This window comes from Dendropsophus ebraccatus, chromosome 1, assembly GCF_027789765.1.
Source record: "Dendropsophus ebraccatus isolate aDenEbr1 chromosome 1, aDenEbr1.pat, whole genome shotgun sequence".
NCBI lineage: Eukaryota > Metazoa > Chordata > Amphibia > Anura > Hylidae > Dendropsophus > Dendropsophus ebraccatus.
The window spans coordinates 8620179-8645787 of NC_091454.1; the positions used below are offsets into that span (position 1 = coordinate 8620179).

The following is a 25609-nucleotide window of genomic DNA, read 5'->3' on the forward strand; positions in this document are numbered from 1 at the left end:
AATCTAGATTAATTTCATTGATTGAATACAGGCATCCAAATAATAGGGGCCCCAGAGCTGAAATCAAATCAAGGCCTTGATCCGGTTATCAACCCCTCTGTCCAGGGACTTCACTGTGTCCTGTAGCTGGACACAGGGGTGTGGAGACTCCCTGAGAAGTCGCCCACTAGGGATTTCAGTAAAGAGGCGGAGCTTGTGCTCCCTGGTAAAAGGGGTGGGGCTATTTAGTGACCCCCGGTTTCTATGATCCTATGGGACAGTTTTACAACTATAAGCTTCCTACTGCACCAAGGGGTCACCCCCTCTTCTCACAAGGTAATGTGAGTACAAAGCTCCGCCCATCTTAATTTTTGTAATCTCCACCCATCACTAAGCTCCACCCACAACTGGACAGATACAAAATTTTGTTGATACATTTAGGGAATTAACTCTAGAATTCTAGAATTTTGAGCCATGTGATATCTAGACTCTTAGTAAGAGGCCCCAGTGGTGTTTGGAGTTCCCCTTTAAGCCATGTGTATAGTCAGTGCCTTTAGGTGCTGCATAGAATTACCGCCATCCGCCTCTCACAGGGACTATTAACGTCTTTGATATCTGAGGAAGCTTCCCCAGACGAGACGTCTTACGATCACAACGCTGCCTCAGATCACCTCTTACCCCAGCGATGAGGACAATTGGCATTCTAATACAGAGACACCAGCCTGTGCTTAACACAAACACCCAGAGGTCCTCCATCATGATGTGATATTCTCCCCGATATTCATCATCTCTCCGTCACAGTCTCTGAAGACCCAATTATAGAGCGGAGAAGATGGCAGCGCAGGGCCGGGCCGGACCCGTCACTATACCGCACACTACACCCCGGGCTGAGGAAGCCGCCGTGACATTAAACTTTACTTCAGAATGTAACGTCAGGGGAGCGAGGTACAAAGAGGTACAAAGAGGCGGCTCACAAACATAACAAATATTACACTGAACACACACTAAAAGCCCATAATATATAACACACTATACCGTAAGTAACTCCACATTACTGTCCATAGGAGGCAATATTATAGTAGCTATATTCTTGTATATAGGAGCAGTATTATAGTAGTTATATCCCTGTATATAGGAGCAGTATTATAGTAGTTATATTCTTGTATATAGGAGCAGTATTATAGTAGTTATATTCCTGTATATAGGAGCAGTATTATAGTAGTATATTCTTTTATATAGGAGCAGTATTATAGTAGTTATATTCCTGTATATAGGGAGCAGTATTATAGTAGTTATATTCTTGTATATAGGAGCAGTATTATAGTAGTTATATTCCTGTATATAGGAGCAGTATTATAGTAGTTATATCCCTGTATATAGGAGCAGTATTATAGTAGTTATATTCCTGAATATAGGGGGCAGTATTATAGTAGTTATATTCCTGTATATAGCAGTATTATAGTAGTTATATATTTGTATATGGGGGGGCAGTATTATAGTAGTTATATCCCTGTATATAGGAGCAGTATTATAGTAGTTATATTCCTGTATATAGGAGCAGTATTATAGTAGTTATATTCTTGTATATAGGGGGCAGTATTATAGTAGTTATATCCTTGTATATAGGGGGCAGTATTATAGTAGTTATATATTTGTATATGGGGGGGGGCAGTATTATAGTAGTTATATCCTTGTATATAGGGGGCAGTGTTATAGTAGTTATATTCCTGTATATAGGGAGCAGTATTATAGTAGTTATATTCTTGTATATAGGAGCAGTATTATAGTAGTTATATTCTTGTATATAGGAGCAGTATTATAGTAGTTATATTCTTGTATATAGGAGCTGTATTATAGTAGTTATATTCCTGTATATAGGAGCAGTATTATAGTAGTTATATTCCTGTATATAGGAGCAGTATTATAGTAGTTATATTCCTGTATATAGGGAGCAGTATTATAGTAGTTATATTCCTGTATATAGGAGCAGTATTATAGTAGTTATATTCCTGTATATAGGGAGCAGTATTATAGTAGTTATATTCCTGTATATAGGAGCAGTATTATAGTAGTTATATTCCTGTATATAGGAGCAGTATTATAGTAGTTATATTCTTGTATATAGGAGCAGTATTATAGTAGTTATATTCTTGTATATAGGAGCTGTATTATAGTAGTTATATATTTGTATATGGGGGGGCAGTATTATAGTAGTTATATCCTTGTATATAGGGGGCAGTATTATAGTACACAGGTATGTGGTAGAAGATGTTATACCAGTATGGCATTGATAGAGCATCTTCATGGTAATATACTGTAGCGCTCTTGTTCCCCAGACTCCCCTGTACTGTCCTGTCTGCTTCCTCCTCTCCTAATTGCACATGTGGGGTACAGGGGACTTGTCGCTGCCATTTTCAGACCTTTGTTTAATCATGCGGTAAATGTAATGGACGTCAGGTAGAATAATTCACCTCATTAATCTGCTCTTTGCCGTCCTTGGCCTGCCCGTCTCCCAGCTCCTCACTCTCGTAGCTATTGCTCTTTTCAACCCAAAGTTCAGATTTCTCCACCGTCAGCCGTAATTGGTCCAGATCAGCCTTGATCTGCTTGTAGTTGTCGACATCCTGATTTGACACCAGTAACTGAACCTGCACAAAAGAACATCACAAGCAAAGATTAATATTTAAATAGTAAGGACCCCCCCCCCCCCCCCTCATTCCCGGTACACTGATACGCGTGTATGACCAAGAATGGACCGTGTCCTGACGACCATCTCAGTTGAGTTCATGAGAGCTCAGAAATACCATAAGGATAGTAAAATAAAACAGGAGAGACGGATGAGACTACAGGAGAGACGGATGAGACTTCAGGAGCCCCCTTGACATTGTTTGGGGGGGGGACCCTAACCCCATATCAAGTGGCTATTTGTTTAGTGCCCCTATAAAATATTGACTACACCTGTTCCTACCTGTTTGAAGGCCTGGAGGACCTCAGCTCTCTGGCTGAAATGCTTAAAGAGTAGTTGGAGGGCCCCGGAGAGCAGCGGCGGGTAGTCGTGCATGATGAGATGGATGAGGACCCTCAGGAACGTTCTGCCGCCCTCGTCATCCAGTTCCACAGGATTCTTCTCTTTACTGAATAGGACACAGTTATGTTATGGATGTCACATTAACAACAGCCAAAGGGGAGGGGTTTATTAAATTTGAATAAAAATGGGCGTTGTCAGCTGATTCGGGGTGAGTACTGGTTGTGGATGGGGAGGAGCTTAAAGTGTCCACAGTATCTACAGGAAAGGTACCGTATCGTATCTCAGACTCACCTCCCGGCAAACATGGTCTCAGCCAGTGACGCTATCTCATCGATATCAGGAACCACTGCTGCAAAAATAACAAGACGTGTATTAGATGTATTAGATTAGACGTGTATTATTTACCGTGATCCATAGAAGGCGTCAAAAACCTACAAGTGACCACTGACCTGACAGGGTCGGGGTGTCGGGGGGAGTGACGGTCGATGCTGTGGAGTTGTCAATGCTGCCGGTGTCCCCGAATTCTTTCTTGTATATAGAGAGCATGTAGGAAATCCTGTAATCCAGCCGTACACTGAGGATGAACTGAAAGGCAAAATAATCACCAGCAATAATAATCAGCAGCTGCACCAATATGTATTTAGCCAATCAGCGGCTGCACCAATATGTATTCAGCCAATCAGCAGCAGCACCAATATGTATTCAGCCAATCAGCGGCTGCACTAATGTCTATTCAGCCAATCAGCGGCTGCACCAATATGTATTCAGCCAATCAGCGGCTGCACTAATGTCTATTCAGCCAATCAGCAGCTGTACCAATATGTATTCAGCCAATCAGCAGCTGCACCAATATGTATTCAGCCAATCAGCAGCTGCACCAATATGTATTCAGCCAATCAGCGGCTGCACCAATATGTATTCAGCCAATCAGCGGCTGCACCAATATGTATTCAGCCAATTAGCAGCTGCACCAATATGTATTCAGCCAATTAGCAGCTGCACCAATATGTATTCAGCCAATCAGCGGCTGCACCAATATGTATTCAGCCAATCAGCGGCTGCACCAATATGTATTCAGCCAATCAGCGGCTGCACCAATATGTATTCAGCCAATCAGTAGCTGAAGCGGATTGGTGCTACAGCCGATTATTGGCTGAGTAAGCATTTGGGAGAGGGACAAGGAAGCAGAGATCAGCAGGACCAGTGTACCAGCAGAACAGCTGTCTGCTCCCTTAGTTCATTGTATCCCATTGTACGACCCCTTTAAGCTCTTTGGAACAATTTGTAAGATAGACTTGGGTGCGATTACTGACCCCATCGCTGTACCTCAGAGATTTATTACAACGTCTATAATACCTGTAAGATCTCAATGATTTTTAGTTTGGTGTCCATAACTGTGATGTCTTCACTGTCAATGGTGTGCTTGCTGGAGTGGAGCCCCGGCTGAACATCGGGCACCGCTATGGGTAATATGGAACCCCTGCTGAGAACCATCTGCGTCATCATCTCGCCCACTCCATGAATGGTCCTCATAACATTGTTACCTAAGACAGGGAGACATAACGCAGCACATTAGCCTGAATCACATCCAGCGACGCAGCTAAACCCTCCGCAGGGTCATTGTCGAGTGTCCTTACAGCTCCCGCCGCTGTGCCGCACAAAGCAAAAATACACTATTCCAGGATTTACTGCCTAAATATAAACCGTAAATCTCTTGTTTGGGTCATTTTCAGCTTATTTCTTCAATGGAAGCCGGCAAGAGATTTGTGACACGGGAACACGGGCGGCCATTTATCACAATCCGCAGCCAGGCAATGTGATAAATATTACACAAAAACAGGAAACAACACATTAAAGTCAAATCCTGAAATGTTAAATCCACACTTAAAATAAGAATTTAAAGGGACAGTGACTGGTGGCATCTGCAGCCACCAAGAGCTTACATCAGTCACAGCCATGGAGGTAAAGAATTCAGAGATCCCCTTTAGACCAGTGACAACCCATCATGCCATTGGTTTGTTCCATTTTAAAAAAATTAGTACCTTGTAATACTCCAATTCTCCACTGGGGGTGCTGCAGAGAAACTGAACACTTGCTGAAAGGATCTCCACAGATTAAAGGGGTTTCTATGATCTAGTGGCTCTTATCTAGTGGCTACAAAGAGTGTCTCTCACTCTGGAGGACCCACCATGTCCAGGTGTGACATCTTTTCACTATAGTGTCCATGCTTTACTCTCATTTTACTGTAAGGTGTAATACTTTATGTCGCCACCGGTGTCACTGCAGAGAAACTGAACACTTGCTGAATGGTTACCCACAGATTACAGGGATTTCTATGATCAATTTACTCTCATGGGGTCTCTCTAACTAAAACAAAGTGGACAACCCTCTTAAGGACGTGACAACCCATCACGCCATTGGTTTAGTTTGTTAAAATAATGACCCCCTTTAAAACATTTTTTTACATCGATAGTCGCTGCAAAGCGTGTCTCTCAGGGCCGATTATCGCTCAGTGTAAACGTAGACAACGATCAGCCAATGACAATGATCATCAGCTGATCGTTGGTTTAGCATCACACCGAAAAACGTTGGGCGCCGACCGCGCATCGCTACGAGTAAAAGCGATGAGTGGCCGACGGCTGATGATTGGCCAAACACCTGACACCTTACCTCTCCCCGCTCCTGGTCTTCTCTCCTGTGCTCTGCAGTTTTCTGATCGTCTGCAGTTGACAGGCCGCTCAGCCAATCACAGGCCGCGGCGGGCCCAGCCTGTGATTGGCTGAGCGGCCTATCAGCTGACAGCACACTTAGACGCTGCTGCCACCGGAAAGCTGTGGAGCACAGGAGAAGAGACTGGGAGCGGGGAGAGGTAAGGTGTCAGATGTTTGGGCAATGGCTGCATGGACATCACTAACGACGTCCATGCAGCCATGCCATGCAGCCAGTCCATGCACCCGATTATTGGGCCATGTAATAGGTCTAGCAGATCGGCGCTCGCTTACTAAAATGATCGGGCCGTAGTCGGCCCATGTACTAGGACCCTCACTCTGGAGGACTTAGCATATCCATGCATGAATTCTTTTTGGTAAGATGTCCATGCCAACCTATGATTTCAGAGTTCGATGAAATACTCGAACATATCACCACCGGTGTCACTGCAGAGAAACTGAACACTTGCTGCATGGTTCCCCACAGATTACAGGGGGTCACCTTACCTTCACGGGGGCTCTCTAACTAAAACAAAGCGGACAACCCATCATGCCGTTGGTTTAATTTCTCTAAAATATAACCCCTTTTAAAACTCTATTTGGCATAGAGCAAATACTGTGCTCCCCCAGTAGTATATAGCCCCCCTGTGTGCTCCCCCAGTAGTATATAGACCCCTGCTTTGTGCTTCCCAGTAGTATATAGGGGGGCTATATACTACTGGGGAGCACAAAGCGGTGGTCTATATACTGCTGGGGGAGCGCACAGGTGGGCTATATACTACTGGGGGAGCGCACAGGGAGGCTATATACTACTGGGGGAGCGCACAGGGGGGCTATATACTACTGGGGAGAGCACATAGGGGTCTATATACTACTGGGGGAGAGCACAGGTGGGCTATAAGCTACTGGGGGAGCGCATAGGGAGGCTATATACTACTGGGGGAGCGCACAGGGAGGCTATATACTACTGGGGGAGCACACAGGGAGGCTATATACTACTGGGGGAGCGCACAGGGAGGCTATATACTACTGGGGGAGCGCACAGGGAGGCTATATACTACTGGGGGAGCACACAGGTAAGCTATATATTACTGGGGGAGCGCACAGGGAGGCTATATACTACTGGGGGAGCGCACAGGGAGGCTATATACTACTGGGGGAGCGCACAGGGGGGCTATATACTACTGGGGAGAGCACATAGGGGTCTATATACTACTGGGGGAGAGCACAGGTGGGCTATAAGCTACTGGGGGAGCGCATAGGGAGGCTATATACTACTGGGGGAGCGCACAGGGAGGCTATATACTACTGGGGGAGCACACAGGGAGGCTATATACTACTGGGGGAGCGCACAGGGAGGCTATATACTACTGGGGGAGCGCACAGGGAGGCTATATACTACTGGGGGAGCACACAGGTAAGCTATATATTACTGGGGGAGCGCACAGGGAGGCTATATACTACTGGGGGAGCACACAGGTGGGCTATATACTACTGGGGGAGCGCACAGGGGTCTATATACTACTGGGGGAGCAACAGGGAGGCTATATATTACTGGGGGAGTGCACAGGGCTCTATATACTACTGGGGAGTGCACAGGGGGGCTATATATTACTGGGGGAGCAACAGGGGGCTATATACTACTGGGGGAGCAACAGGGGGGCTATATACTACTGGGGGAGCGAAAAATGTTTTCTAATGATGTTCAGCTTGGACCTTCACTTGACAATAGACCCCGGTAAGTGGACCTTCACTAAAAGTTGTTGAGTACCCCTGTCATGGAGTGTTAGCGGCCCTTTAAGAATAATTTTTTTCCCATCTCTTCCCAGGTATTATATATGATCATAATTGACAGCTTAAACTTTGGCTAATTAAGAGCCGGGGACGGAAAACTCTTAAAACATGCAAGTTGCGCGTTCGTCTGTCTGGGACAATCCATTGCGTCTTTTCATATTCAGAATGAACTCGGCGCACTTGATACAAGGAATCTAATGACTGGCGAGACAATGGATGGCCCGGAGGCATTGACTATTGTACCAGCTCATTAACCTGCCAGCTGCAAGAGTGACATATTCTACCTCGCAGCTTTAAAAAGATATGATAAGAGCGGGAGCAGACAAAGGGGAACACATGCCATTTATACCCGCTTCAGACTCGCAGACAAGGGAGGGAAGGAAAAACGGAAAAAAAACGAGAAATTACACCGCCAACATTAACAGGATTTATGGACCGGCGAGATGACTCAATAGTGTGAAAGTGAATATTTTAACAGGCGACGGACAATGCGCCGTCCCCGGAACCTTCATGTAAGACAATGGGGAAAAAAAAAAAAATTTTTTTTAAAAAATTCCATCTCGGGGCTTCTTTTCTTGGCGGAGATGGGCAGAGTGCTGATAAGCTGACACAGATCATTTACCTCCTATGGAATTCTATAGCTGGCAATGTAAATGCGCTGTAATTGCTCCCATTTCACTAGCTAAGGCGGGAGGCGGGGGAGGTGAAGGGGCCACATTACCAAAAAGTTTCCCTTTAATTCAGAGGCGGCTGGAAAACTTTTTTTTTTTTTCCGTTATTCTAAATGGGCGCCGCGGAAAGGAAACTTTATGGGTGCGGAGGGTTTATGGGTAAGAGGGGCGAATGACGGCTGTGCCCGCAACCTCCACCATTGTGTGCGCCGTGTCCTACTAAACTTCTTATAGGGCATAGTATGGCGGCATCGTAAGAGGAAAGGAATCTTTATGGGTAAGAGGGGCGCGTGGCGGCTGTGCCCGCAACCTCCACCATCGTGTACACCGTGTCCTACTATACTATGGGGGTATAATGCACGGACTGTTATGTAGACAGTGTATGGAGTGCTATGTGTTTCTGCACAGCACTGTTTGGCGGCAGTGTATGGACTGATATGTGATCAATCAGTATTATATAAGCAGTGTATGGCGGCATTATGTATATACTGTATGAACTGTTACCTGTTTATGAACAACACAATTATCTGAGGATTGTATGGCGGCAATAAGGAGGCAGTGTATGGACTGATATGTGCTCAGTAGGACTACTACATAAGCAGTGTTTGGCGGCATTAATGTATGGACTGGTATGTGTTCAGTATATAGGACTACTAAATAAGCAGTGTGTGGCGGCATTAATGTATGGACTGGTATGTGCTCAGTATATAGGACTATTATATGGGCAATGAGTGGCGGCATAAATATATGGACTGATGTGTTCAGTATATATTACTATTATATAGGCAGTGTATGGCGGCATAAATGTATTGACTGGTATGTGCTCAGTATATAGGACTATTATATAGGCAATATGTGGCAGCATTAATGTATGGACTGATATGTGTTAAGTATATATCACTATTATATAGGCAATATTTTGCAGGTATTGTAAGAGCGGTCATGGTACTGTTATGTGGAGATTGTACTGTTCAGCATGTATTACTATTATATTGGCAGTATTATACAGGCACTGAATGCCAATCATATGTGATCACTGTATAACTGTACTATATAAGAAATATATGGCAGTATTATTTAGTCAAATGAATTGTTATGTGTCTCTGTACGGCACTGTTATGTGGTCATTACAAGGCAATATTACGCAGGCATTGCATGGACTGTTATATGTTTAGTATGGAATACCTACTAGTACTGTGATCATATGTGGTCCCCGGATAAGAAATATATATAGCGGTATTATGTAGTCACTATATGAATAGTTGTATGTCGCTATATGACCCTGTTGGGTGGCCAGTGGGCTGTTCCTAGCTAAGTGCGTTTGTACACTAGTCACTGTATAGCAGTAATACATAGACACAGTATGGTAGTATTATATGGGCACTGTAGGCACTTACTGTATGGGTGTATTACATAGACAATGTAGGTAGATACTTTACAGCACAATACTAGTGAACACTATATGGTAGTGTTATTAAGTGTAGTGCGGTAGAACTACATAGACACAGTATGACAGTATTATACAGAAACTGTAGGTACTTACTGTATGGCCGTATTATGTAGGTAGATATTTGACAGCATGATACTAGTGAACACTGTATGGTAGTGTAATTTAGTGCAGTGCGGTAGAACTACATAGACATAGTATGGCAGTATTATACAGACACTGTAGGTACTCACTGTATGGCCGTATTATTTAGATAAATATTTTACAGCATGATACTAGTGAACACTGTATGGTAGTGTTATTTAGTGTAGTGCGGTAGAACTACATAGACACAGTATGGCAGTATTATACAGAAACTGTAGGCACTTACTGTATGGCCGTATTATGTAGGTAGATATTTTACAGTATAATATCAGTGAACACTATATGGTAGTGTTATTTAGTGTAGTGCGGTAGAACTACATAGGCACAGTATGGTAGTATTATACAGACACTGTAGGCACTTACTTTATGGCCGTATTATGTAGGTAGATATTTTACAGTATAATATCAGTGAACACTATATGGTAGTGTTATTTAGTGTAGTGCGGTAGAACTACATAGGCACGGTTTGGCCCCATTATTTAGATATGTTTATATAGGAAACCTTTCTTTAATCGCATTAAATACCATTTTCTCGGCCTGTCAAAAATCATAAAGGGAGGAAATTACAGAGGAAAATAATCCTGGCAGTAACTCCATTACTACAACGCCCTCAGATTGTTCTAGAGGAGAAGTTTTACCCAGATATCGGCCGGGGGTACAGAAGGGTTCGCTACGTTACAGCGTCTCTTTACCGCATTCATCTGACACATTGATTTATTCACTTTCAGTTCTGTCTCCAGACAGGCTTCACTGGTGTCTAAAAAAATGTAGAAATGTTAAAATGTACCTGTCATAACCGCGCAGCGTCAGCGTCGTGTCTGTAAGACGCCGCATAAAGTTTTATCACACTCGCTGAAAGAGAACCCTGTAAATATTCATATTCCGGAGACTAACTCTCTGCATAGGGGACACTCAAAAAGTCAACAAGTTAAAGCCGTTATAGGGGCTCCTCCTGGGCGGGACCTCTAAGTCCTCCATTCAGTGGTTGTCACTGCCCCTAAGGAGCCCCTGAATCTGAGAAGACCCCCAGCCATGGGTAACCATTCAGCATAGAGATGAGTGGTGGCCCAGCTCATAGCCGGTAACCAATGCAATCTTCTAGCATGCCTTCATGACACATCACATGATAGATTTTTTTTAGTGTACACAAAAATGTAGTCGACCTCATTTTTGTGTCCGATAAAAAAAACGGATCCGTTTTATTTTTATAATGGAAGTCAATGGAAAAATGCATCAATTTTTCATCCTTTTTTTGCAAAAAACGGATTGCAAAAACGTAGTGTGAACCCAACCTTACATAAAGGGGTAGTTGATAATTAAAATAAATATAAATATATAATATATATATATATATATATATATATAAATATATTAAATCCACTGGCACCAGAAAGTACCAGAGATTTGTAATTTACTTCTATTAACATATCTCCAGCATTCCAGTACTTGTCAGGTGCTGTATGTTCTGCAGGAAGTGGTGTATTCTTTTCAGTCTGACACAGTGCTCTCTGCTGCCACCTCTGTCCATGTCAGGAACTGTCCAGAGCAACAGCAAATCTACTGCTTTGGACAGTTCCTGACACAGACAGAGGTGGCAGCAGAGAGAGTTGTGTCAGAATAGAGAAAATACGCCACTTCCGGCAGGACATACATCAGCTGATAAGTACTGGAAGACTGGAGATTTTTTTAATAGAAGAAAATTACAAATCTCTAGCACTTTCTGGCACCATTTTCATTTAAAAGAATTGTTTTTTTGTTTTTTTTGCTGAACTACCCCTTTAATTGCAGTGTTGTGTTGCGGCATTATTATTTGGGCTTGGTTACGTGTATGTCTTGCCAGGGACCATCACAACCTATGTCAGATTATTTGATACCTCCATCCTGAAACTTGCTGAGTCTCTCCAGATAGGAAGACATGGGGCTCTGGACGATGTCTAGGATGGCCAGTAGGGTCCGAGTCAGGCGGAGGAGCTCACTAAAGCTGTAGAAGCCAAAGTAGATGAGATTCCGCGCCAAATGAACCACCTGCGGAATAATAAGGAGGATCCTGAATACATAGGTATCTTTCCTTCATAAATAGACAATCACATTGACACATTTATGGCTTAAAGGGGTATTCCTCTCATACATAACTTTTCATATGTTGCTGCCCTTGATGAGACTAACAATTCCTTCCATACTTGTTATTATCTATTCAGTCTCCTTCCCCCAGTTCTCATCTGCTGCTTTCTGCTGAAGACACAAAAATCTGTGTGAACTTTTCTCTCTGTCTCCCCCCTCCCTTCTGAGACGGCTGATGTAAACAAGTCCCTGGCAAGCTTTATCTGCAACATTGTAGCTTCTTTGTAATGCTGGGAGGGTTATTGCTGATGAACTCACTGTGATTCACCCTCCCAGCATTACAAAGAAGCTACAAGGATGAAGATACAGCCTGCCAGGGACTTGTTTACATAATCTGTCTCAGAAGGGAGGGGGAGGAGGGGGAGACAGAGAGAAAGGCTCACACACAGATTTTTGTGTCTTCAGCAGAAAGCAGCAACTCAGAACTGGGGAAAGGAGACTAAATAAATAGTTAGTCTCATCATGGACAGCTACATATCAAAAGTTTTGTTTGAGTGGAGTACCCCTTTAAGCACAGACATAGCTTTACCTCAAACGTTAGTTTATTTTTCTCCTTGTCACCAAATGGGAACGGCTGGGTCACCACTTCTTTCAGATATTCTTCAACAAACTCCATGGTGAGAGCAAACTTCCTCTTCATCTCATCCCTCGAGGAGTCAGTGAAGGAGTCATAGCTGCCGATATAGACGGAAGAGCAATGGCGTCAGATATAATACAACCCACAACAAGGCGGCACAGTGAGCCACATCAGCCGACACTCACTCATGGATGCTGATCCGCGTGGGGATCTCCGTCCACAGTCTGGCATATTTCACCGGGACCACTGATTCCTGGGGGTCTCTGTCCACGTGTATGTGCAGCATCAGGCGGCAGAAAGAAGCGCGCAGGTCGAAGGGGAGGCTCTCGTCTGACATACAGCGCAGGATCAGATCCACCGACAACTGCGTGGAGATCTGGTTGATGGCGAGATACTGGCGGTCCAGGCACATCCGCGCAAACAGGTTCAACTGGTACCTGGGGACACAGAAGGGGGCGAATTGACAATAACGGCATGAAAAATGGCCTTAAAGGGGCACACTAGGAATAAATAGCCTCAAGCTAGATATCAAGTTATATGGATTAGATGGTCATACGGCAGCACCTCAGTTCTACAACAATTTAGTATTCGAATCACAACTTACTCCAAAGTTTTGTTCGTTACTCAAACTTTGCTCGGTTTCCGAAACAAACTGGGGGAGATAACAATAGTTCAGCCGACAGTTATCAGAGGTGTTCGGGTACCACTGTTTAGAGCTTCATTATAAAGAGATTCTCTGCTCCTCTAAACGGGGTTTCCTGCCCAGAAGCAGAAAATGTCTGGTCCAGAGGGAACCCTGTCTGTACTGCTGGAGGAGGGAACCCTGTCTGTACTGCTGGAAGAGGGGGAAACTCACAACTCAACCCCTGCCTGGCTGGTGAACTGAGCGGCTCAGCAGCAGCAGTACAGAGGGGGCTCCATCCAGAGGAGAAGTTTTCTGCTTCTGGCCAGGAAGCCCTGTTTGTAGCTGGGATTCCCCACTCCTGCAGTGAGGAGCAGTGCTGCTTACTGTATGCCCAGAGGAGGTAGGGAAAGAAAATTATCTATTTATGCTGGGTTACAGAAAAAATAAGCCTGTAGTGCAGTGCTTCTGAGACACCCAAAAGCACCGCAAGCACTGCTCACAGGTTCATTTACAGAATCCCTAATGGTGTGTTTACACAGACAGATTATCTGACAGATTTAAAAAGCCAAAGCCAGGAACGGTTTCAAAAGAGGAGAAATCTCAATAACTTATCTGTGTAAACACACCATTAGGCTCTAAGGTAAAAACTGATGAAACTTGGTCCCACCTGTAGTAGGTTAAGACTTCTAGGTCCATTTTGGTTCCTTCTTTTGCCTCCTGTGCGAGGTGTCGAATGGCTTTACCATGCGGTTCCTTATTACTGTCAATCCAATATAACCAAACCTCCTCCTCATCAATGTCGTCTGAAAGCACAGAACACTCCAAGGGGTTGTCCATCTGCATGGAGACAAGCCTGCAACCAAGGCAGAGGACACAATCTTATATACAGTAGGGGCAGTATTATAGAAGTTATATTCCTGTATATAGGGGCAGTATTATAGTAGTATATCCCTGTATATAGGAGCAGTATTATAGTAGTTATATTCCTGTATATAGGGGGCAGTATTATAGTAGTTATATTCCTGTATATAGGGGGTAGTATTATAGTAGTTATATTCCTGTATATAGGAGCAGTATTATAGTAGTATATCCCTGTATATAGGAGCAGTATTATAGTAGTTATATTCCTGTATATAGGGGCAGTATTATAGTAGTATATCCCTGTATATAGGAGCAGTATTAAAGTAGTTACATTCTTGTATATAGGAGCAGTATTATAGTAGTTATATTCCTGTATATAGGGGCAGTATTATAGTAGTATATCCCTGTATATAGGAGCAGTATTATAGTAGTTATATTCCTGTATATAGGGGCAGTATTATAGTAGTATATCCCTGTATATAGGAGCAGTATTAAAGTAGTTATATTCTTGTATATAGGAGCAGTATTATAGTAGTTATATTACTGTATATAGGAGCAGTATTATAGTAGTATATCCCTGTATATATGAGCAGTATTATAGTAGTTATATTCCTGTATATATGAGCAGTATTATAGTAGTTATATTCCTGTATATAGGAGCAGTATTATAGTAGTTATATTCTTGTATATAGGAGCAGTATTATAGTAGTTATATTCCTGTATATAGGAGCAGTATTAAAGTAGTTATATTCCTGTATATAGGGGCAGTATTATAGTAGTTATATTCCTGTATATAGGAGCAGTATTACAGTAGTTATATTCTTGTATACAGGGAGCAGTATTATAGTAGTTATATTCCTGTATATAGGGGCAGTATTATAGTAGTTATATTCTTGTATATAGGAGCAGTATTATAGTAGTATATCCCTGTATATAGGAGCAGTATTAAAGTAGTTATATTCTTGTATATAGGAGCAGTATTATAGTAGTTATATTCTTGTATATAGGAGCAGTATTATAGTAGTATATTCCTGTATATAGGGGGCAGTATTATAGTAGTTATATTCCTGTATATAGGGAGCAGTATTATAGTAGTTATATCCCTGTATATAGGAGCAGTATTATAGTAGTTACATCCCTGTATATAGGAGCAGTATTATAGTAGTTATATTCCTGTATATAGGAGCAGTATTATAGTAGTTATATTCCTGTATATAGGGAGCAGTATTATAGTAGTTATATTCCTGTATATAGGAGCAGTATTATAGTAGTTATATTCCTGTATATAGGAGCAGTATTACAGTAGTTATATTACTGTATATAGGGAGCAGTATTATAGCAGTTATATTTCTGTATATAGGAGCAGTATTATAGTAATTATATTCCTGTATATAGGAGCAGTATTATAGTAGTTATATTCCTGTATATAGGAGCAGTATTATAGTAGTTACATCCCTGTATATAGGGGGCAGTGTTATAGTAGTTATATTCCTGTATATAGGAGCAGTATTATAGTAGTTATATTCCTGTATATAGGAGCAGTATTATAGTAGTTATATTCTTGTATATAGGAGCAGTATTATAGTAGTTATATTCCTGTATTTAGGAGCAGTATTATAGTAGCTATATTCCTGTATATAGGAGCAGTATTATAGTAGTTATATTCCTGTATATAGGAGCAGTATTATAGTAGTTATATTCTTGTATATAGGGGACAGAATTACAGTAGTTATATTCTTGTAAATAGGAGCAGTATTATAGTAGTTATATTCTAGTATATAGGGCGGTATTGTAGGAGTAAAATCTGTGTATACAGACAGTACTTCTACAATGTACACTACAGGTGAATATTTTCTAAGCTTGAGAAGTACCTGCTGTTTAGCAAATGGGAAAGTGGAATAAAACATACTTGGTTTGGATAAGAATATCCGCATTTCCTGGGCTCAGCATGAACTTGCAGATCAGCTCCTGAGTCACAGGGATTGCAGTTGTGTTAGATACACATAAATCCGATAGATAATCCAGAAATCTGTAAAGTGGAAAAAAAAGTCTATTAGAGTAAACCAGCACTATAACCCTAGAGCCATGATGCACTGACACTGATACAGGACGGTAATGTACAACTATACACGAAGCTGATATGGGAGATAGATGAACAGTATACGGCTGGATCACTGACCTGGGCTCCCTGTTTCGTCTTAATAAATTGACAAACGTTTCGATCTCTTTGGCCGTGATGTGTTTTTCCAGGAGTTTGCGGTTGTTATGTAGCAGAGCTGTGATTGTGTCCTCCGCCAGTATATCGTATCCGATCTGAGACTGCATGACGAAGAAATGCTTTGCAATGTATTCCTAGATGCAGACATGTAAGAAGTAATGTCAGTATGAGAGCGGCCACAACCCCCAGGATTACACTGCCCCCCCGACCCCCAGCAACTTGTGATCAAAGACTAAGGCAAAAGTCAGCGATCAGACCCTGGGGGCAACAATGTCATCTTATTTGGGGGATACGGCTTATTACGAGTACAACTTAGTTATGAGAGACACATGACCGTGAGGGAAAGGACCAGGACAAACAAAGAGGAATTGTATAAAGATTGGTATTAAAAAGAGAGGAATATACTTCAGAGCTGCACTCACTATTCTGCTGGTGGGGTCACTGTGTACATACATTACATTACTGATCCTGAGTTACATCCTGTATTGTACCCCAGAGCTGCGCTCACTATTCTGCTGGTGGGGTCACTGTGTACATACATTACTGATCCTGAGTTACATCCTGTATTATACCCCAGAGCTGCACTCACTATTCTGCTGGTGAGGTCACTGTGTACATACATTACTGATCCTGAGTTACATCCTGTATTATACTCCAGAGCTGCACTCACTATTCTGCTGGTGGGGTCACTGTGTACATACATTACATTACTGATCCTGAGTTTTATCCTGTATTATACTCCAGAGCTGCGCTCACTATTCTGCTGGTGGGGTCACAGGATCAGTAATGTAATGTATGTACACAGTGACCCCCACCAGCAGAATAGTGAGTGCAGCTCTGGAGTATAATACAGGATGAAACTCAGGATCAGTAATGTAATGTATGTACACAGAGTTTCATCCTGTATTATACTCCAGAGCTGCACTCACTATTCTGCTGGTGAGGTCACTGTGTACATACATTACATTACTGATCCTGTATTATACTCCAGAGCTGCACTCACTATTCTGCTGGTGGGGTCACTGTGTACATACATTACATTACTGATCCTGAGTAACATCCTGTATTATACCCCAGAGCTGCGCTCACTATTCTGCTGGTGAGGTCACTGTGTATAGATATTACTGATCCTGATTTACACACTGTATTATACTCCAGAGCTGCACTCACTATTCTGCTGGTGGGGTCACTGTGTACATACATTACATTACTGATCCTGAGTTACATCCTGTATTATACCCAAGAGCTGCACTCACTATTCTGCTGGTGAGGTCACTGTGTATAGATATTACTGATCCTGAGTTACATCCTGTATTATACTCCAGAGCTGCGCTCACTATTCTGCTGATGAGGCCCCTGTGTATATCTCCTAGCACCCGATCCCCTCCTGTCTGGTTCCCCATGGTCTCTACAGCTGAGCACTAGTCCCCCCTCTCCCCCCACTCGCCTGGTTCTTGCGATAGTCCTGCTGTGAGTGTCTCAGGACCCGGTAGCACAGCCGCAGTATATACTTGTATGGAGCGTATCTCTGGTCTCCCAGGTCTTCCAGACGCAGCATGGAGCCCTCCCCCGCCTTATCTTTGAACGGAGCCTTCAAGATGCCAAAAATCTGTGGACCCAAAAATGGGGGGAAAAATAGTAATTATAAGGAATGAGCCGCTTCTTATCTCCCCCCCCCCCCCATAACCCATCCCCCCACCCCCGTTCATCGGTCGCGGAGTCTCCTCACCTGCGCCAGAATGTTCTGCTCCCGCATCAGCTTCTGCCGCTCCCGGTTGGGTTTGGTCACCACAACGTCCAGCACCTCCTGCCCGTTATTAGGAACTCCGGCCACAAAGAAGATCAGGTCCTCCAGAAGCTTTGTAACAAACCTGCGAGGAGCAAACCCATATTGTCTAGTGGGGTCCCATAGCCAACCCCCTCCCCCCTAACAATGGATCAGCCCACACACCCCACTGCTAACAATGGATCAGCCCACACACCCCACTGCTAACAATGGATCAGCCCACACACCCCACTGCTAACAATGGATCAGCCCACACACCCCACTGCTAACAATGGATCAGCCCACACACCCCACTGCTAACAATGGATCAGCCCACACACCCCACTGCTAACAATGGATCAGCCCACACACCCCACTGCTAACAATGGATCAGCCCACACACCCCACTGCTAACAATGGATCAGCCCACACACCCCACTGCTAACAATGGATCAGCCCACACACCCCACTGCTAACAATGGATCAGCCCACACACCCCACTGCTAACAATGGATCAGCCCACACACCCCACTGCTAACAATGGATCAGCCCACACACCCCACTGCTAACAATGGATCAGCCCACACACCCCACTGCTAACAATGGATCAGCCCACACACCCCACTGCTAACAATGGATCAGCCCACACACCTCACTGCAGGACACAAGGACTCTCTTACCTCACAGTCACATGTGTAACAGGACAATCCCCTGAGGAGAGGAGAATACAGGAGAGCAGAGACCTCTGAACACTAGGAGAGTACTCAGAGAGTCAGGAGAGTGCAGGAGGGTCATTTGAATGCTAAGAGAGTCATTGAATACTAGAGGAGTCAGCTGAGTACTAAGAGAGTCATTGAATACTAGAGGAGTCAGCTGAGTACTAAGAGAGTCATTGAGTACTGGAGGAGTCACCTGAGTACTAAGAGAGTCATTGAGTACTGGAGGAGTCACCTAAAAACTAAGAGAGTTGATTGTATACTAGAGGAGTCACCTGAGTACTATGGCAGATTATTGAATACTAGAGGAGTCACCTGAGTACTAAGAGTCGTTGAGTAATAGAGGAGTCACTTAAGTACTATGAGAGTTCATTGAGTACTAAGAGAGTTGATTGTATACTAGAGGAGTCACTTGAGTACTATGGGAGTTTATTGAGTACTAGAGGAGTAACCTGAGTACTAAGAGAGTCGTTGAGTAATAGAGGAGTCACCTAAGTACTGAGAGAGTTGATTGTATATTAGAGAAGTCACAAGTACTATGGCAGATTATTGAATACTAGAGGAGTCAACTGAGTACTAAGAGAGTTGATTGTATACTAGAGGAGTCACCAGAGTACTAAGAGAGTCGTTACCTGAGTAATAAGAGAGTTGATTGTATACTAGAGGAGTCACTTGAGTACTAAGAGAGTCGTTGAGTAATAGAGGAGTCACCAGAGTAATCAGAGAGTTGATTGTATACTAGAGGAGTCACCGGAGTACTAAGAGAGTTGATTGTATACTAGAGGAGTCACTTAAGTAGTATGAGAATTCAGTGAATACAAGAAGAGTCCCCAGAGTACTATGATGTCCACTCCTGCACTAGGGGACTCACTCACATGCCAGGAAATAACTCAGTACTAGGGGCGCTAGCTGAATACTTGTAGAGTCACATAAGTAATAGAAAAGTTAGGGTACTATTACACCAAGCAATTTTTCGACGACTAACGATTAACGACCGCTAAGGCAAACGACCCGAAATCGTTCGCCCAATTACATGGAACGATGATCGTTATTTATGATCGTTCTTGCGGTCGTTTAGTCGTCGGTATTGCGTACATTTCAGCTGCAAATTCTTATTCCACCGAACGATGTGCGAACGATCAAACGATAAAAATAGGTCCTGATCCTATTAAACGATCAATGATTTCTCGTTGGTTGTTTAATCGTTGCCTGCTATTACATGAAACAATTATCGTTCAAATCCGAACTATTTAACGATTTTTCAAACTATAATCGCTCCGTGTAATACCAGCCTTACTTGAGTTGAGTGTCACTTGAGTAGTGGGGGAGTTTCTTGAGTACAAGTAGACTTACACAGTCTCTAACTGATGGGGAGAACTATGAGGAGAGTCCATTGAGTAGAAGCAGAATAAACTAAGTACTAAGAGAGTCACAGAGTCAAATAGGTACTAAGGGAATCACCTGAATACTAGGAGAGTACTAAGGGAGTCATGCGAGTACTAACACAATAGTCACTTAAGTACAAGAGAGTAATAGTGACGTCACATGGGAACTAGAAGAATTACCTAATTACTGAAAGTTAAAGGGGTACTCCAGTGGGGGTGGGGGGAATGTCTTTCAAATCAAATGGTGTCAGAAAGTTAGACAGATTTGTAATTTAATTCTATTGAAAAATCTCCAGTCTTCCAGTACTTATCAGCTGCTGTATGTCCTGCAGGAAGTGGTTTATTCTCTCCAGTCTAACACAGTGGTCTCTGCTGCCACCTCTGTCCATGTCAGGAACTGTCCAGAGCAGTAGCAAATCCCCATAGAAAATGGACAGAGGTATACAAAGAATACCCCACTTCCTGCAGGACATACAGCAGCTGATAAGTACTGGAAGATGGATATTTTTTTGATAGAAATAAATTATAAATCTGTATAAGTTTCTGGGGCTGTGCCCTGCCGGCAGACGGCTGCTGTAACCCCACAGACACAGGGTATCTGACCTGCGCTCATTCTGGGTGATGGTCCCATATTCCAGCTTCTTTACTGTAGAGGCTAAAACTTTATTGGCGTCATTAGCGAAATCCAAATCCCGAACCTCAGAAAGAGGGACGGAAATAATGGCGAAAGCTTCCTTGTCCTCCTTCGTCTGACAGGTCCCAATCTAGAGAACAGATCCAGAAGTGATCAGTAATGGGAGATCAGAATAGATGTATCATTATACTACAGGGGGGTCAGGAGGGGGGGGGGCACCTTCAGCATCACCGGCCGTTCCTCATCCGTATCTATAGGAATACTGGTGCTGGTTACCCAGGTGTTCGTACACAGATGGCGCAGACGGACATAGGAGTTCCTGTATATAGAGACAAATAGCAAGAAGATTATCATAGATAGATAGGAGATAGATAGATAGATAGATAGATAGGAGATAGATAGATAGATAGATAGATAGATAGATAGATAGATAGGAGATAGATAGATAGATAGATAGATAGATAGGAGATAGATAGATAGATAGATAGATAGATAGATAGATAGGAGATAGATAGATAGATAGATAGATAGATAGATAGATAGATAGATAGATAGGAGATAGATAGGAGATAGATAGATAGATAGGAGATAGATAGATAGATAGGAGATAGATAGATAGATAGATAGATAGATAGATAGATAGATAGATAGATAGATAGATAGATAGGAGATAGATGATAGATAGATAGATAGATAGGAGATAGATGATAGATAGATAGATAGATAGATAGATAGATAGATAGATAGGAGATAGATAGATAGATAGATAGATAGATAGATAGATAGATAGGAGATAGATAGATAGGATATAGATAGGAGAGAGATAGGAGATAGATAGGAGATAGATAGATAGATAGATAGATAGGAGATAGATAGATAGATAGATAGATAGGAGATAGATAGATAGATAGATAGATAGATAGGAGATAGATAGATAGATAGATAGATAGATAGATAGATAGGAGATAGATAGGAGATAGATAGGAGATAGATAGATAGATAGATAGATAGGAGATAGATGATAGATAGGAGATAGATAGATAGATAGATAGATAGATAGGAGATAGATAGATAGATAGATAGATAGATAGATAGATAGATAGATAGATAGATAGATAGGAGATAGATAGATAGATAGATAGGAGATAGATAGATAGATAGATAGATAGATAGATAGGAGATAGATAGATAGATAGATAGATAGATAGATAGATAGGAGATAGATAGAGAGATAGATAGATAGATAGATAGATAGATAGGAGATAGATAGATAGATAGATAGATAGATAGATAATAGATAGATAGATAGATAGATAGGAGATAGATAGATGGATAGGAGATAGATAGATAGATAGATAGGAGATAGATAGATAGATAGATAGATAGATAGATAGGAGATAGATAGATAGATAGATAGGAGATAGATAGATAGATAGATAGATAGGAGATAGATAGATAGATAGATAGATAGGAGATAGATAGATAGATAGATAGATAGGAGATAGATAGATAGATAGGAGATAGATAGATAGGAGATAGATAGACAGATAGAGTCCTCCTATTAGCCCGACAACAGTTCTGACACAGAAGTAATTGATGGACAGCAGGGCAACAGGAGAGGGGCCCCCTATATATCATGTATGGGCCCCCTATATATCATGTATGGGCCCCCTATATATCATGTATGGGCCCCCTATATATCATGTATGGGCCCCCTATATATCATGTATGGGCCCCCTATATATCATGTATGGGCCCCCTATATATCATGTATGGGCCCCCTATATATCATGTATGGGCCCCCTATATATCATGTATGGGCCCCCTATATATCATGTATGGGCCCCCTATATATCATGTATGGGCCCCCTATATATCATGTATGGGCCCCCTATATATCATGTATGGGCCCCCTATATATCATGTATGGGCCCCCAGCATTACCTGGGTACCAGGCAGTCGGCTCTCTGTAGGGTGGTGGCGTCCAACTCAAAGAGAGAAGCGATATCATTGCCATGCGGCACGGACACCAGGGTGAACATGATCTTCTCCCCCGCCGGCCACTTCCTCTTGGACACCGGCATTTCACCGTCTTTCTGGAGGAGACACAGAGCAGTCACTATGGGGGTCTCATACTTTGTTACATTGTTACCCAGCCCTGACAGCTATCTACCCCCGGTACAACCCCATAGCTGCTCCCCTATAGAAGTTATAGAAGGAGCTGATGCACATTCACTGACAGCAAGCAGAGATTCTGGAAATAATAAGGAATCGGAACACAGAGACAGTGGCAAAATATTTAATTGAAATGCAGATTATGTATGCTTTACATGAGACCAGAGATCCCCTTTAAGTGTCCATCAGCATCAGAGAGGGTGGGGGAAGGATGGGGGGGGGGGGGGGGGCGCCTGCTCGCCCAGAGGCCTCCGCTTCCACAAACACCTCGGTTATTGACTCATCCGTGAGTCATGGCCATTTTTAGCAGAGACATCACGCTCCAGCTCTCGAGACGCCCTGGAAGACACAGCCCGTGTGCTCCCCCAGCTGACTCAGCCTTGGAGGCTGCGGCAGAGGAGTTGGCAGCTTCGCTGTTACTGAGCGCGGCGAATCCCCCCGGCGAGATTAACCCTCCGCACAACCGCCGGATTTCCTCCAAATATAAAACAATCCTCCAGTCCTCCTCTTCTTCTCTCAACTTATTAAAAAAAATCCCATCCAGCTGCTCTTTGGTTGTATCTAGTCAGAAGATGGTGAAATCCACCAGTTCAAATAATCGACTCCTTAAAGGGAACCTGTCACCATAAAAATTCAAGTCCAAACTTCTTCCATCATGTTATAGAGCAGGAGAAGCTGAGCGTGTTGATATAGATCTTTGAGGGAAAAGATGCAAAAGAGAACCTAATTTATTCATTAAAAATCTAGCTTAGGACCGCCCACTGGACTCTTAAGAGATTATAAATGAAAAAAAAAATAAGGTTCTGCTGAATATTTTCCCATAAAACTATACATCAATCTGTGCGGCTACTTCTGCTCTGCAACATGATACTAGAAGATGAAAATACATGTTTAGTGTAACAGAATCCCTTTAAGAAAGGGGCAGAATTTCCTGCCACCATACAAAATGCAATCCAATGTTCTAGAGCAGGAGGAGCTGAGCAGATTGATATATATCCGTGTGGAAAAAAAAAAGATATAGGAGAACTTGTAACTTAATGATTGAAATTCCTTCGTATTCTAAGCTTAGGACCGCCCACTGGACTCCCAAGAGGTTTAAATTTAAAAAAATTCAAGCTCTGCCGACTGTTTTCCCATAAAACTATATATCAATCTACTCGGCTTCTCTTGCTCTATACATAGTACTAGAAAGTCAGACTCATATTCAATGTGACAGAATCCCTTTAAGACAAGGACAGCACCTCCTGCTGCCATGCAGTCCAATGTTCTCATGTTATAGTAGAAGTAGGAGGAGCAGAATTTGCACCTTATGTAATGTCAACTTATTCTAAGGAGTCCGGTAGGAGGAGTTACTTAAAGGGGTATTTCTATCTTAGCTTGTTATATACTATGCATAGGATGGGGATAACAAGATGAGATGGGAATACCCCTTTAATAAGTGGAGCTTGTCAGTCACCGATTGGGCCCACCCACTTGACTTCCATTAAATGAATAAAATCCTACTGAATCTTGTCCAGCACTATAATATATCGTTCTGCTCAGCTCCACCTGCTTTATAACATGATGATGGAGGATTGGACTATAGGTTCCCTTGAAAGAGGCAGCAGCGCCCCCTTGTGTTAGGGATATGTACTGAAGGCTTCTGGGAGATTATAAGCTGCCGGTTGCAGGTTCTCTGGTTCCTTTAAGAAATACAAGTGTGAAAAGTGTAGAGAGAGTCTTGTGGATTTGACGGCCGCTGCGGGGATGAGGCTTCACCTCCCCAGAGACATAGAGAATAAGGTCTGTGTGCTGCGGCCAGATGGCGGCGGGCTGCCGGGATACAAAGAGGCTCTATGAGGTTCCAGGCACGCAGCAGCCTCAATGATCCCTGTGATCCGTGAGGCGAGACGATATGGTGAGGGCCCCGGCGCTGCGAGCTGTCACTGCCCAAAGTGAGAACTGTCACTAGATGCAGCAGATACACTCGTATAATACATGACTAGGCCGTGACTTGGCACCAACACCCAAAGGGGCCAAGGAGGAGATCTGTGCTCCTCAGCCACGACTCCAAGTCATTACACCTTGTGGGTTATCTTCACAGCAGCTGTAAGGCGATAACCTGCAAACATGGCTGTCAGCTATGGGTGAACTACATCTCCCAGCATGTGACTGCAGCAGAGGTCAAAGTGTATCTATAGTATAATTGGTGTACTGATCCTCTACTGATTTCAGCATGGCTCTTATTCCTGATGCCCATCATGACTCCCCATCTCATTCCTGGTCCCATCATGGCTCCTCATCTCATTCCTGGTCCCATCATGACTCCCCATCTCATTCCTGGTCCCATCATGACTCCCCATCTCATTGCTGGTCCCATCATGACTCCCCATCTCATTCCTGGTCCCATCATGGCTCCCCATCTCATTCCTGGTCCCATCATGACTCCCCATCTCATTCCTGGTCCCATCATGGCTCCCCATCTCATTCCTGGTCCCATCATGACTCCCCATCTCATTCCTGATCCCCATCATGGCTCCCCATCTCATTCCTGGTCCCATCATGGCTCCCCATCTCATTCCTGGTCCCATCATGGCTCCCCATCTCATTCCTGGTCCCATCATGGCTCCCCATCTCATTCCTGATCCCCCTCATGGTTCCCCATCTCATTCCTGGTCCCATCATGGCTCCCCATCTCATTCCTGGTCCCATCATGGCTCCTCATCTCATTCCTGGTCCCATCATGACTCCCCATCTCATTCCTGGTCCCATCATGGCTCCC

General features: G+C 43.2%; 1 protein-coding gene across 2 annotated transcripts in view; it reads right to left on the reverse strand.

The window, feature by feature from the left end:
• The window catches only part of ITPR2 (inositol 1,4,5-trisphosphate receptor type 2), a 185930-nt gene that overhangs the window by 115759 nt on the left and 44562 nt on the right, over window positions 1-25609 (reverse strand). The window contains exons 11-26 of one of the 2 annotated variants that reach the window (XM_069965955.1): window positions 22618-22769; window positions 20893-20992; window positions 20643-20803; window positions 17903-18044; window positions 17621-17782; window positions 16135-16307; window positions 15865-15984; window positions 13762-13947; window positions 12655-12906; window positions 12422-12566; window positions 11646-11796; window positions 4364-4551; window positions 3457-3592; window positions 3299-3353; window positions 2948-3113; window positions 2451-2627 (exon numbers count right to left, since the gene is read on the reverse strand). In XM_069965955.1, coding sequence (XP_069822056.1) covers window positions 2451-2627; window positions 2948-3113; window positions 3299-3353; window positions 3457-3592; window positions 4364-4551; window positions 11646-11796; window positions 12422-12566; window positions 12655-12906; window positions 13762-13947; window positions 15865-15984; window positions 16135-16307; window positions 17621-17782; window positions 17903-18044; window positions 20643-20803; window positions 20893-20992; window positions 22618-22769 — 2466 coding nt within the window. Of the gene's footprint in view, window positions 1-2450; window positions 2628-2947; window positions 3114-3298; window positions 3357-3456; window positions 3593-4363; window positions 4552-11645; window positions 11797-12421; window positions 12567-12654; window positions 12907-13761; window positions 13948-15864; window positions 15985-16134; window positions 16308-17620; window positions 17783-17902; window positions 18045-20642; window positions 20804-20892; window positions 20993-22617; window positions 22770-25609 lie in introns of both variants that reach the window. The other variant, XM_069965946.1, reaches the window with a different exon arrangement.